General features: G+C 41.1%; 1 protein-coding gene across 2 annotated transcripts in view; it reads right to left on the reverse strand.

The window, feature by feature from the left end:
- Nucleotides 1-10,859: 10,859 nt before the first annotated feature.
- The window catches only part of LOC119300615 (OBERON-like protein), a 9,648-nt gene continuing 5,669 nt past the window's right edge, over nucleotides 10,860-14,838 (reverse strand). For both annotated transcript variants that reach the window (XM_037577516.1, XM_037577517.1), the window contains exon 3: nucleotides 10,860-11,690. In XM_037577516.1, coding sequence (XP_037433413.1) covers nucleotides 11,074-11,690 — 617 coding nt within the window. In that variant the 3' untranslated portion in view covers nucleotides 10,860-11,073. The remainder of the gene's footprint in view (nucleotides 11,691-14,838) is intronic.

The raw sequence follows: 14,838 nt of genomic DNA on the forward strand, positions 1-14,838 counted from the left end.
CGGGCAGCCAATGACATATACAAGGAAGATTCCACAAGACTTGGTGATTGATACGTCTCTAACGTATCTATAATTTTTGATTGTTCCATGTTATTATATTATCAACCTTGGATGTTTTATATGCATTTATATGGTATTTTATATGATTTTTGGGACTAACCTATTAACCTAGAGCCCAGTGCCAGTTTCTGTTTTTTCCTTGTTTTTGAGTATCGCCGAAAAGGAAAACCAAACGGAGTCCAATTGACCTGAAATTTCACGGAGATCATTTTTGGACTAGAAGAAGCCCGCGGAGTACCGGAGATGGGCCAGAAGAGTTCCGAGGCCACCACGAGGGTGGGGGGCACGCCCTACCACCCTGGGCGTGCCCCCCTACCTCGTGGCCGCCTCGGGGACCCCCTGACTTGTTCCCGACTCAAACACCTCTCATATATACCCAAACTTCCAGAAAGAAACCTAGATCAGGAGTTCCGCCACCGCAAGCCTCTGTAGCCACCAAAAACCAATCTAGACCCGTTTCGGCCCCTGTCGGAGGGGGGAATCCCTCTCCGGTGGCCATCTTCATCATCCCGGCGCTCTCCATGATGAGGAGGGAGTAGTTCACCCTCGGGGCTAACGGTATGTACCAGTAGCTATGTGTTTGATCTCTCTCTCGTGTTCTTGAATCGGCACGATCTTGATGTATCAAGAGCTTTGCTATTATAGTTGGATCTTATGATGTTTCTCCCCCTCTACTCTCTTGTAATGGATTGAGTTTTCCCTTTGAAGTTATCTTATCGAATTGGGTCTTTAAGGATTTGAGAACACTTGATGTATGTCTTGCATGTGCTTATCTGTGGTGACAATGGGATATCCACGTGATCCACTTGATGTATGTTTTGGTGATCAACTTGCGAGTTCCGTGACCTCATGAACTTATGCATAGGGGTTGGCACATGTTTTCGTATTGACTCTCTGGTAGAAACTTTGGGGCACTCTTTGAAGTTCTTTGTGTTGTTTAAATAGATGAATCTGAGATTGTGTGATGCATATCGTATAATCATACCCACAGATACTTGAGGTGACATTGGAGTATCTAGGTGACATTAGGGTTTTGGTTGATTTGTGTCTTAAGGTGTTATTCTAGTACGAACTCTATGATAGATTGAACGGAAAGAATAGCTTCGTGTTATTTTACTATGGACTCTTGAATAGATCGATCAAAAAGGATAACTTTGAAGTAGTTTCGTACCCTACAATAATCCGCTATTAGTGACTTTGGAGTGACTCTTTGTTGCATGTTGAGGGATTGTTATATGATCCAATTATGTTATTATTGTTGAGAGAACTTGCACTAGTGAAAGTATGAACCCTAGGCCTTGTTTCCTAGTATTGCAATACCGTTTTCGCTCACTTTTATCATTAGTTACCTTGCTGTTTTTATATTTTTCAGATTACAAAAACCTATGTCTACCATCCATATTGCACTTGTATCACCATCTCTTCGCCGAACTAGTGCACCTATACAATTTACCATTATATTGGGTGTGTTGGGGACACAAGAGACTCTTTGTTATTTGGTTGCAGGGTTATTTGAGAGAGACCATCTTCAACCTACGCCTCCCACGGATTGATAAACCTTAGGTCATCCACTTGAGGGAAATTTGTTGTTGTCCTACAAACCACTGCACTTGGAGGCGCCACAACGTCTATAAGAAGAAGGTTGTGTAGTAGACATCAAGCTCTTTTCTGGCGCCGTTGCCGGGGAGGTTAGCGCTTGAAGGTATATCTTTAGATCTTGTAATTGAATCTTTTTGTTCCTTGTTTTATCACTAGTTTAGTTTATAAAAGAAAACTACAAAAAAATGGAATTGAGGGTACCTCATATGCTTCATATTTTTAATGTCTTCCATGAAAATAAGGATTCCGATAATTGTGCCAAAGTGTTAGAAGAAGAATGCATTAGAATGTTTGGCACTAAATCTTTGTATGATGAGCATGATTGCAATGTTGTTAGTACAAACTCTTTGAATATCACTATACTAATAATGATTGCACTAGTCATGATGAAAATGTCTCTTATAAGCATGTCAATTTTTGTTGAGTGCATAGAGTATGCAAGTACACACCAAATAGGGAAGATAGATTTTGCAATAGGCATAAGTATTTAAAAACTAAATGGTTGCAAGAAAGGCTAGATGTTTGTGCTGAAAATTTAAATTTTCTTAGACATCCTTGTAACTTTGCAATGAACATGGTCATTTAAATATCCAATGAAAATTGTTTCATGATCGAATCGTGTCCAAAAATTGTGATGACTTGATTTCCCTTGCGCATCATAATGAACTTAGTTTGCTTCTGGGTTATGAAGAAATGAAATGTATAATTAAGGATATTCCAGAATTTGCCCTCGATAATGTTCTTGATTTTCATCTAGAGGAAATTTATATGTATTGTGCGGTGAATTGCATTGAAAATCCTTATATTGCCAATTACATGAAGACAAGAAAACAAATAGAAGATGAAGAGAATACTAATGAAAGGGAAGAGACTTCCCAATATCCTCCTATTATTTCTTATGATGAATAAGGTAATGAGGAGGAGCCTTCTATTCAACCAATCCCATTAATAAGGAGCTCCAAAAAGAGGATTAAACCCACACATGATGTGGAGAAGAAAAAGAAAAGACAGAGAAGAAAAGTTAAAAAGGCATCCCTCTCAAATGATGTTGCTCCTACTACTCATTGTGATGATAATAGTTGCTATAATATCGGTGGTATCCATACTATTAATGATGAGAGTGATTATGCTTATGATACGAAAAGGCCCAAACTTGGGGAAGCTATGTTTGATGAAAATGACATGTTTGAGAATTTATTTGCTGCAATTAATGTTTGTACCAAGCTTGGGGATGCTATGTTTTATGAAGATGATATTTTTAACCTCCCAAGTTTTGATATGCAAATTTATTATGATTATAGCATGCCTCCTATTTGTGATGATTATATTGATGAAAGTGGGTTTGGAAGAGTGTCAACTTTAGGAAGTAATGATCCCACTATTTTGGAGGGTGTTGAATCTTATTGTCACAACTATGAAAGTGGATTTGGAGAGGTCATGACTTTATTTAGTAATGATTCCACTATCTTGGAAGAGGTTTCAATCGATTATGATGAGAACAAAGTTGCTACTTATGATAATTATTGTGATGATACTTATGCTATAAAAAGTAGTGATGGTTATATTTATAAAACTTGTCATGATTATGATTACCCTTTTTCTGAATTTTATTCTTTCAGTATGGAAACAATTTATAGTATTCGAGTTTCTTATGATACTCTCACTATTCCAAATGAGAAGAAATTTGCTTATGTGGAGAGTAATAAAAATTCTATGCTTGTAGATCATGAAAATAATGCTTTATGTGCTGGTTATATTGTTGAATTCATTCATGATGCTACTGAAAATTATTATGAGGGAGGAATATATGCTTGTAGGAATAGCAATAATATCAAGTTTCCTCTCTATGTGCTTAAAATCTTGAAGTTATGCTTGTTTTGCTTTCCTATGCTAGTTGATTCTTGTTCCCATAAATTGTTTGCTCACAAAATCCCTATGCATAGGAAGTGGGTTAGAGTTAATGTGCTAGTCATATTCTTCACGATGCTCTCTTTATGTTTCATTCTCATCTTTTATGTGAGCATCATTGAAACATCATGCCTAGCTAGGGGCGTTAAACGATAGCGCTTGTTGGGAGGCAACCCAATTTTATTTTTGTTCTTTGCTTTTTGCTCCTGTTTAGTAATAAATAATTCATCTAGCCTCCGTTTAGATGTGGTTTTATGTTTTAATTAGTGTTTGTGCCAAGTAGAACCTTTGGGAGGACTTGGGTGAAGTCTTTGCGATCTTGCTATAAAAAACAGAAACTTTAGCGCTCACAAGATTAGCTGCCATTTTTTACTGAAGAGTGCGATTAGGTTTATTCTTAGTGAAGATGATTAATCGACAAATTCCTCAGGTCCACCAATTTATTTCAGAATTGTTTGAGTGACAGAAGTATACGTTTGATACAGATTACTACAGACTGTTCTATTTTTTGACAGATTATGTTTTCTATGTGTTGTTTGCTTATTTTGATGAATCTATGAGTAGTATCGGAGGGTATGAACCATAGAGAAGTTGGAATACAGTAGATATTACACCAATATAAATTTATAATGAGTTCACAAAAGTACCAAAAGTGGTGATTTATTTTCTTATACTAACGGAGCTTACGAGTTTTCTGTTGAGTTTTGTGTTGTGAAGTTTTCAAGTTTTGGGTAAAGATTCCATGGATTATGGAATAAGGAGTGGCAAGAGCCTAAGATTGGGGATTCCCAAGTCACCCCAAGTTAATATTCAAGGACAACCAAAATCCTAAGCTTGGGGATGCCCCGTAAGGCATCCCCTCTTTCGTCTTCGTTCATCGGTAACCTTACTTGGAGCTATATTTTTATTCACCACATGATATGTGTTTTGCTTGGAGCATCATTTTATTTTACTTTTGCTTGCTGTTTGAATATAATACCAAGATCTGACATTCTTAAATGTTAGAGAGTCTTCACATAGTTACATAATTATTCAACTACTCATTGATCTTCACTTATATCTTTTGGAGTAGTTTGTCATTTGCTCTAGTGCTTCACTTATATCTTTTTAGAGCACGGTGGTGGTTTTATTTTATAGAAATTATTGAACTCTCATGCTTCACTTATATCATTTTGAGAGTATTTAGAACAGCATGGTAGTTTGCTTTGGTTATGAAACTAGTCCTAATATGATGGGCATCCAAGATGGGTATAATAAAAACTTTCATATAGAGTGCATTGAATACTATGAGAAGTTTGATACTTGATGATTGTTTTGATATATGAAGATGGTAATATTAGAGTCATGCTAGTTGAGTAATTGTGAATTTGAGAAATACTTGTGTTGAGGTTTGCAAGTCCCGTAGCATGCACGTATGGTAACTGTTGTGTAACAAATTTGAAACATGAGGTGTTCTTTGATTGTCTTCCTTATGAGTGGCGGTCGGGGACGAGCGATGGTCTTTTCCTACCAATCTATCCCCCTAGGAGCATGCGTGTAATGCTTGGTTTTTGATGACTTGTAGATTTTTGCAATAAGTATATGAGTTCTTTATGACTAATGTTGAGTCCATGGATTATACGCACTCTCACCCTTCCATCATTGTTAGCCTCTTCGGTACCATGCATTTCCCTTTCTCACCTCGAGAGTTGGTGCAAACTTCGCCGGTGCATCCAAACCTCGTGATATGATACGCTCTGTCACACATAAACCTCCTTATATCTTCCTCAAAACAGCCACCATACCTACCTATCATGGCATTTCCATAGCCATTCCGAGATATATTGCCATGCAACTTTCCACCGTCATGTTCATCATGACACACATCATCATTGTCATATTGCCTTGCATGATCATGTAGTTGACATCGTATTTGTGGCAAAGCCACCATGCATAATTTATCATACATGTCACTCTTGATTCATTCCCCATCCCAGTGCACCGCCGGAGGCATGCATATAGAGTCATATTTTGTTCTAGAATCGAGTTGTAATCTTTGAGTTGTAAATAAATAGAAGTGTGGTGATCATCATTAATAGAGCATTGTCCCGAAAAGAAAAAGAAAAATAAAAATAAAAAGAAAGGCCAAATAAAAAAAATAAAAGGGGACAATGCTACTATCCTTTTTCCACACTTGTGCTTCAAAGTAGCACCATGATCTTCATGATATAGAGTCTCTTGTTTTGTCACTCTCATATACTAGTGGGAATTTTTCATTATAGAACTTGGATTGTATATTCCAACAATGGGCTTCCTCAAATGCCCTAGGTCTTCGTGAGCAAGCAAGTTGGATGCACACCCACTTAGTTTTTTTTGTTGAGATTTCATGCATTTATAGCTCTAGTGCATCCGTTGCATGGAAATCCCTACTCCTTGCATTGACATCAATTGATGGGCATCTCCCTAGCCCATTGATTAGCCGCATCGATGTGAGACTTTATCCTTTTTTGTCTTATCCACACAACCCCCATCATTATATTCTATTCCACCCATAGTGCTATGTCCATGGCTCACGCTCATGTATTGCGTCAAAGTTGAAAAAAATTGAGATTACTAAAGTATGAAACAATTGCTTGGCTTGTCATCGGGGTTGTGCATGATGGGAGCATTTTTGTGTGACAAAAATGAAGCATAGCCAAACTATATGATTTTGTAGGGATAAGCTTTCTTTGGCCATGTTATTTTGAGAAGACGTGATTTCTTAGTTAGTATGCTTGAAGTATTATTATTTTTATGTCAATATTAAAATTTTGTCTTGAATCTTATGGATCTGAATATTCTTGCCACAATAAAGAATATTACATTGATAAATATGTTAGGTAGCATTCCACATCAAAAATTCTGCTTTTATCATTTACCTACTCGAGGACGAGCAGGAATTAAGCTTGGGGATGCTTGATACGTCTCCAACATATCTATAATTTTTGATTGTCCCATGCTATTATATTATCAACCTTGGATGTTTTATATGCATTTATATGGTATTTTATATGATTTTTGGGACTAACCTATTAACCTAGAGCCCAATGCCAGTTTCTGTTTTTTCCTTGTTTTTGAGTATCGCAGAAAAGGAAAACCAAACGGAGTCCAATTGACCTGAAATTTCATGGAGATCATTTTTGGACCAGAAGAAGCCCACGGAGTACCGGAGATGGGCCAGAAGAGTCCCGAGGCCACCACGAGGGTGGGGGCGTGCCCTACCCCCTGGGCGTGCCCCCCTACCTCATGGCCGCCTCGGGGACCCCCCCCCCTAACTTGTTCCCGACTCCAACACATCTTATATATACCCAAACTTCCAGAAAGAAACCTAGATCGGGAGTTCCGTCGTTGCAAGCCTCTGTAGCCACCAAAAACCAATCTAGACCCGTTCTGGCACCATGCCGGAGGGGGGGGGGGAATCCCTCTCCAGTGTCCATCTTCATCATCCCGGCGCTCTCCATGACGAGGAGGGAGTAGTTCACCCTCAGGGCTGAGGGTATGTACCAGTAGCTATGTGTTTGATCTCTCTCTCTCTCGTGTTCTTGATTCGGCACGATCTTGATGTATTGAGAGCTTTGCTATTATAGTTGGATCTTATGATGTTTCTCCCCCTCTACTCTCTTGTAATGGATTGAGTTTTCCCTTTGAAGTTATCTTATCAGATTGAGTCTTTAAGGATTTGAGAACACTTGATGTATGTCTTGCATGTGCTTATCTGTGGTGACAATGGGATATTCACGTGATCCACTTGATGTATGTTTTGGTGATCAACTTGCGAGTTCCGTGACCTCGTGAACTTATGCATAGGGGTTGGCACACGTTTTCGTCTTGACTCTCCGGTAGAAACTTTGGGGCAGTCTTTGAAGTTCTTTGTGTTGGTTGAATAGATGAATCTGATATTGTGTGATACATATCGTATAATCATACCCACGTATACTTGAGGTGACATTGGAGTATCTAGGTGACATTAGGGTTTTGGCTGATTTGTGTCTTAAGGTGTTATTCTAGTACGAACTCTATGATAGATTGAACGAAAAGAATAGCTTCGTGTTATTTTACTACGGACTTTTGAATAGATCGATCAGAAAGGATAACTTTGAGGTGGTTTTGTACCCTACAATAATCTCTTTGTTTGTTCTCCGCTATTAGTGACTTTGGAGTGACTCTTTGTTGCATGTTGATGGATTGTTATATGATCCAATTATGTTATTATTATTGAGAGAACTTGCACTAGTGAAAGTATGAACTCTAGGCCTTGTTTCCTAGCATTGCAATACCGTTTTTGCTCACTTTTATCATTAGTTACCTTGCTGTTTTTATATTTTCAGATTACAAAAACCTATATCCACCATCCATATTGCACTTGTATCACCATCTTTTCACCGAACTAGTTCACCTATACAATTTACCATTGTATTGGATGTGTTGGGGACACAAGAGACTCTTTGTTATTTGGTTGCAGGGTTGTTTGAGAGAGACCATCTTCATCCTATGCCTCCCACGGATTGATAAACCTTAGGTCACCCACTTGAGGGAAATTTGTTGTTGTCCTACAAACCTCTGCACTTGGAGGCCCAACAACGTCTACAAGAAGAAGGTTGTGTAGTAGACATCAGTGATCAAGACAAGGAATCCTCTCCATCGATGTAACCGAATAGGACTCTTGTTATCCTAGGCCTTCGGTACATTATATAAGCCAAGGTCGGGCTAGTCGATAGATATATGCTAGATCATTAGAATCATACATGACATAGGATCTTGAGGTAGATCAACTTTGTACTTGTACATCATCATCAATATAAACAAGAGCGGGACGTAGGGTTTTACCTCCATCAAGAGGGCCCGAACCTGGGTAAACACTGTCTCCTTCGTCTCTTGTTACCCATCAATTAAAGATCCACAGCTCGGGACCCCCTACCCTGAGGTCTGCCCCAGTCTTGACACTGACACTTATCTTTAGTATTTACCAAATACGCATATAAAAATGTAGTTGAATTATCTATCACAGTCATGAAATATTTCTTTCCACCTTTATTTCATATCATTCATCTAACATAGATTAGAATGTATGAGCTCTAGTGGTGCCAAGTGTCTCTCCTCCGCAACCTTGTTAGGCTTGCGAGGTTACTTTGCTTGCACACACGCATGACACTGAAAGCCTTTGGCTAAGGTGAAACTCGGGATTAAATTCACCTTATCTTGATGTGTTGATATCCTGCAAGTGCAAAGTATATAGTTGTAGTCTTATCGAAGTAAGAGCATTGATCCCACAGGGAGGACAAGAATTGAACTTTGTCTCTCGTAGTGATTTAGATTACAGTGCCGGCAAATTACTTGCATTGATCCCAAGCAAAGCGGAAACAAAAGTTTAAAGTATTGAGTAATTTTTGTGAACACGGAAATAAAGAGCAAGAGTAAAATAAAAGAATATGAGACGTAAGTAATGGTTATCGGAATCGATAGGACTAAGGAATTCTTAGGAGTTCGGATTCCCCACTATTATGTGTCTACACCACCTATGCGTAAGCATAATTTATAGTTTGGATTCCTAACCCGATTTATATGTTTCAACAAGTGGGCGGAGCCAAGTACAAATACTTCCATGCATGCAGCAGCCCCGTATCCCATACACCACTGCCATTCAACCCCACTCCGGTTTACCGAATGGTAATTAAAGGTTTCTCGATGGGCGCATCTAATGTGATCTCTGCTTATCCCCAATTGCAATGATTCATCCGCTTCTCACCTTCATATCAATAGTAATACCCTCCTGTCCAAAGGAGCCATATGTTGGATGATCGACTTCACCCAACATCTATAAGATCATTAACATAAACATATATAGAGGATATTAAATCATATTATCATTTGATCGTAAACATACTAGGGTTCATCCATCCACGAGAACTAGGAGGACTACTCGCACATCGAGGGCATAAACATCGCGAAGTGAATCATGATGAACATGACGATAATGTCTAAATAATACAAAGGTGAATCAATGTTGACTAATATATTACAAAAAGATGGAGGTGGGATAGTGATGATGAAGACAGGTGGTGATGATGCCCTCTTGATGTGGTGATCCGGCGGCGGAGTCCCTGAATCAATTCCCCCTCCGTAATCCTTCCGCGGGCTAGGGTTCTTCATTTTGGATGAGTTTCTAGTGGTTGCCTGTGTCTGATCGTTGATCTGATTGCATAGGGGTGAAGTAGTCGATTAGTAGGTGGCGACGGCAAGTGGAACGATAAGTGGTACGGACACTTCCACTCGTACACACATTTTTCGGGGTCTTCAAGGGGGGAGGGGTTAGGTTTCTGATTACGCTCGGTTTTTCCTATGGTTTTCTAAAAAATGTTTTAAATTTTTATTTTATTTCCTTGTGTGAAAGCATAACTTATGCTTTCAAAAAAACCAAAAAGCACGGGAAGTGGAATTATGCTTCCCCAAAAGGAAAAACATAGTTATACTTCCACACACAAAAAATGCATAGCCTTCGCTTTCAAAAAAATGTGAAAACACTACTGTGCTTTCGGTGTTTGGTTTTCTAGGTTTTGCTTTGGTTTTTTTAGGGTTTTTTTAACACGGTACAGACGCATGCGCTCATACATACGCGCATACACCCATCCCTATGAATGCACGTATGCACACTTTACCTTTATGAGCACCTTCGAGAGACTGAGTCGGCATATCATCTTAAGATTTACGAAGTCATCGTAGGCACCTCGTCGTCGACGAGAACGTCTCCTCCCACGCAAAGCGCATCACCGGAAATCCTGAAATAAATGCAGGAATAACGCGAGCACCAGGACTTGAACCACAATCCCTCTAACCATCCAACCACATGTTGGTTCGCCTTTTCTTTTTCTTTTCTTGGTTTTTTCTTTTCTTTGTTTTCTTTTTTAATTTCAGATTTTTATATTTTTTCATAATAAAAAGTTTATCAAAACCTATTAACGATCTAATTTCAAAGATCTCGACGCAAGAAATCCAACAATAAAAAATATTCATAATTTAGACACGTGTTCCCAAAGATAAAACATTTTTAAAAAAAAGTCTACAAAAAAATCTCAAATTACGACAAGCGACACATGAAATAAAATGTTTTAAAGAAAGCAAATCTAAAAGAAGGATAACTCTCCTGCGCATGCAGCCAGAGAAGGTGGGAGTGAATTTTTCAAGGGTACCCTTAATTAGTGATTTTAGAAAACAGTGAGTAGATCTATCAGCGTTTGTTTCCTTCCAACTATTTCTCATCAGTTTCATCAAACTTCTAACAACGAATAGATCACTTACTCAAAGTAATAACCAAATTAAAATATGTAGCCTACATGAGTATATCATATCACGATATCGCCAACAACATTAATATTCGATTTTCCAAGGGGGGCACCGCCCATTATACTCCTAACACATCACACAGAAGTCACCATACATTAGCACAATAACACAACATGTAATCCCAAATCTGAAGTGCACCTGCTGCTCTTATTTTGAATGCGCCTCCGACTTTGTCGGCATGGTACGAACGTTCTTGAGAAGGTCCTGAATTTTGGACAGCATCAACGCCTGAGAGGGAGCCTGAGAGGAATCAGCAGGCACGCTGCTGCTCGCCTGCGGGGGCCTATGGCCGTCCTGAAGCTTTATTTTCTCAAAAAGAAACTGCTTCTCTGCCTCCGCTTCCTCCAGGCGCCGCTTGAGGTAGAGGCTAGCGTAGTCCTGCTCAGCCCTCTCAGATTTGGCAAGCGCGATGCTCTGGAGCCTCTCAGCCTCCTGGCGAGCCTCACTTGCCTTGAGCTGGAACATCTCAGCCTCGGCCTGTTTCAACCGAACAATGCTCTCGAGCTCCTCCACCTGCTGCTTCTTCCGCAGCCTCTCGGCCTTGAACTCCTGAACTTGTCTGGCCTTCTCATCAAGCTCACGGTCACAGGCCTCCACAGCGGTGCGAGCCTTTTTGTACAGTCCCATTTTCTCTTCAGCAACAAGCTCCATCTTTCTGACAGCTTCTTGGACTACCTCTGCAATACGATTACATGCCTCCTGGGGAGTGATCAAGCGTCCCGATTCTTCATTTTCAGAGCTCTTAGGGGAATCCATCTCAAGCTCTGTGAAAACATAAGCATACCAAAATAAAGCATTTATCAGTCAGTTCATTCCTAAGCAGCCAAGCGAACTGCAAATGGTAACAACCATGTTACTAAGAGACTCGAATGACTAATCGTGACATGCAAAATGAATAAAATAGGCATGATCAGTACTGAGCTCAGACAAAGGACAAGCAGAATCCAGCCAACCAACTTTAAACACATGTACAAAGGGAGCATCTAGAGTGTATAAAACTATGTACTTGCTAGAACTTCTAAAGATTTTGGTACTATGACCTGTTGGGGATTATTGTAATTTGTAACTGTGGAAGGAAACCAAGTAGTGATGACAACTGTGTTATAAAGAGACTCAGATGACTAATTGACTTAAATGTGACATAAAAAATGAATAAAGTAGGCATAATTGACACTGAGCTCAGGCAAAACACATGTAGAGTTCAGCCAACCAATTTATACACTTGTAAAAAGCTATGTGCTTGCTAGAAATTTATACACATAGCCTTGCCTCTAGAAAGCTATGTGCTTGCTAGAAATTTGTTAAATTCCAGCGCATGGTAGGGTGGTGCCGATAGGGTGGTGCGCATGACCGGAAGTACAGAAGAGATCATGCTACGGCTAAGGGTGGTGCGCATGACCGGAAGTACAGAAGAGATCATGCTTGCACACAAAGCGTTTACCCAGGTTCAGGTCCTCATGGTAGAGGTATTGATGTATGGGTCACCTCGTAATGGTGTTCATGTCTATCAAGACTAAGGTTGAAGATGGTAAAAGTATCTCTAGCTAACCACAGCAGCGTTGGTGCATATCGCTCCATCAACTACGCCTCGCACCCACACCTTCCCTTGGCACTTGGTGCTTGTCTAGATGCAACCTCGCCTTCTCCATGGGCTTCTGCAGACGATACTGGTCATACTACACGGCCTCATCTAGCAGCAGGCGTTGGTGGCAACTCCTCTCCTAGTGCTGCTAAGTCGACTACTTCAGTTGAGCAGGAGATTATGCGACTTCGTGACCTGCTGATTGCCTCTGGCTCTCCATTTCTGGGCGCACCAACGTCAACCTCTATAGTTGAGCCCCTGACTGAGCAGGAGATTGCACAACTTCAATGCCTGCTAGCTGCATCTTCTGGTTCTGCATCAACAGGTTCAGTTGGTTCTGCTACCAACTCTTCTGGAATTGTGAGACCACCTTCTACACAGGCAGGTACATCTTTGTGGATTCTTGATGCTGGAGCATCTTTTCATATGACTCATGATTCATCCACTCTGTGCTCTATTCGACCTCTCGATTCTCCTGTTTGTGTTCTTGCTACTAATGGTACCTCCCTCCTAGTTAATGGTCGAGGTATTCTTAGCACTTTGTCTTTTCATGTTGCTCATGTTCCTCAACTTACCATGCAACTCATTTTTGGTGATCAGATTGTTGACTCATTACAGGGTCATTCTCAACTTTGGCTCATGTCTTGTTCAGGATCATCACACTGGTGTTCTCCTAGATGCTGGCCCTAGGGCTGGGCATTCGAGGTTAGACCGAACCGTTCGGTTCGGTGCTTCGGGTTATCTTAAAATTCGGTTTCCTTAATTTACTAACCGTTCGGTCCTACAAAAAATGAATGACCGAGACTTCGGTGGACCGATAATTCGGTTCGGGCCTCAGTTACAACCGAAGAGCACTGAGATATTTGTTATGGAGCAAGAAATTGGGATTCAATCCTCAAAAAAGAAAATGGAATCGGGAGTCAAAAGAAACAACGAGCAATCAGCTATTGTGGTGGGAATCCTCGGTATAACCGCCGACTTTCAAGGACTGACGGTGCTTGGCTTGCTGCCGCATGCGAACCATGACGCCATCGCCCGCCGTCATGTGGGATCCATGGGCGCTGCCGCCGCCGTGGCGTGGGAACATGGGCGCTGCCGCCGTCGCCGAGTGGGCACCATGTGAGTCTTCGGCTGCCGCCGCGTGGGAGTATGGGAGTTGCCGCCGCACCGAGTCGGGGCCATGGACCATCGGAACAGCCAGCCGCCGCTGGGACTGTGCGAGGCGGGCAAATGGAGGCGGCGGCGCTGGATATGCGTGCGTGAAGCCTGTAGCTCATTTTGGGATAAGGTGCGGTACGGGGCTGTGTTGTTTCGATTGAGAAGGGCTAGAAAAGCTTCGTATGCATGGGCTATTGGGCTTTACTGATGGGCTGTGTACAATATTTCGGTCAGTTCGGTGAATTCGGTCAACCTGGTCCAATGACCGAACGTACCGAAGTAATTTCAGTTTCTTATTTTTGCCAACCAAGTAAACAACTGCAGTTTCAGTCCTCGGGTTTTTCGGCTTCGGTCCTGGGTTTTTCGGCTCCGGTCTTCGGTTCTCTGTTTTTCTGCCCACCCCTAGCTGGCCCCTAACATCCTTCACTGCCACCACCGCCAGTCTCTCCGTCTCGGTTGCCTGTCTACCAGCTCTTTTAAACAGTGGCATCATCGCCTTGGTCACTTGTGTGGCTCTCGGCTCTCATCCTTTGTTCGACGTGGTCTTCTCCAACCTGTCTCTGGCAGTGTGTCTTTAGACTGCAAGGGTTGTCGGTTTGGTGAACAGGTTCAGTTACCTTATCCTCATGAGATTGTGCCTCGGCATCCTTTCAACCTTGTTCATTCTGATGTATGGGGTCTAGCTCCTTTTGCCTCGAAAGGAGACCATCGTTACTATATTATCTTCATAGATGATTTCTCTTGACATACCTGGATATATTTTATGTCTTCTCGTAGTGAGGTTATATTTATATACAAGTGTTTTACTGCCATGGTTCACACTCAGTTCTCTACGCCTATTCATGTGTCCCGTGTTGACTCTATTGGAGAGTATATCTCCAAGACATTGCTTGGAGTCCTTGTTCTGCAGGGTACTCTTGCTCAGTTCTCTTGTCAATGGTGTAGCTGAGTGCAAGCATCGTCGCCTTCTTGATACGGCTTGTGTGTTGATGATTGCCACCTCTCTTCCGCCTCACTTTTGGAAAGTGAGGCTGACTCCACTTCCACATATCTCAGCAACATTCAACCATCCTCTACTCTGCAGGGTTGCATTCCTTTCGAGCGTCTTTTTTATCGTTCTCCAGATTATTCGGCGCTCCGTTTGTTTGGTTGTGTTTGCTATGTTCTTCTTG

Source organism: Triticum dicoccoides, chromosome 5A (assembly GCF_002162155.2).
Source record: "Triticum dicoccoides isolate Atlit2015 ecotype Zavitan chromosome 5A, WEW_v2.0, whole genome shotgun sequence".
In the NCBI taxonomy this organism is placed as follows: domain Eukaryota; kingdom Viridiplantae; phylum Streptophyta; class Magnoliopsida; order Poales; family Poaceae; genus Triticum; species Triticum dicoccoides.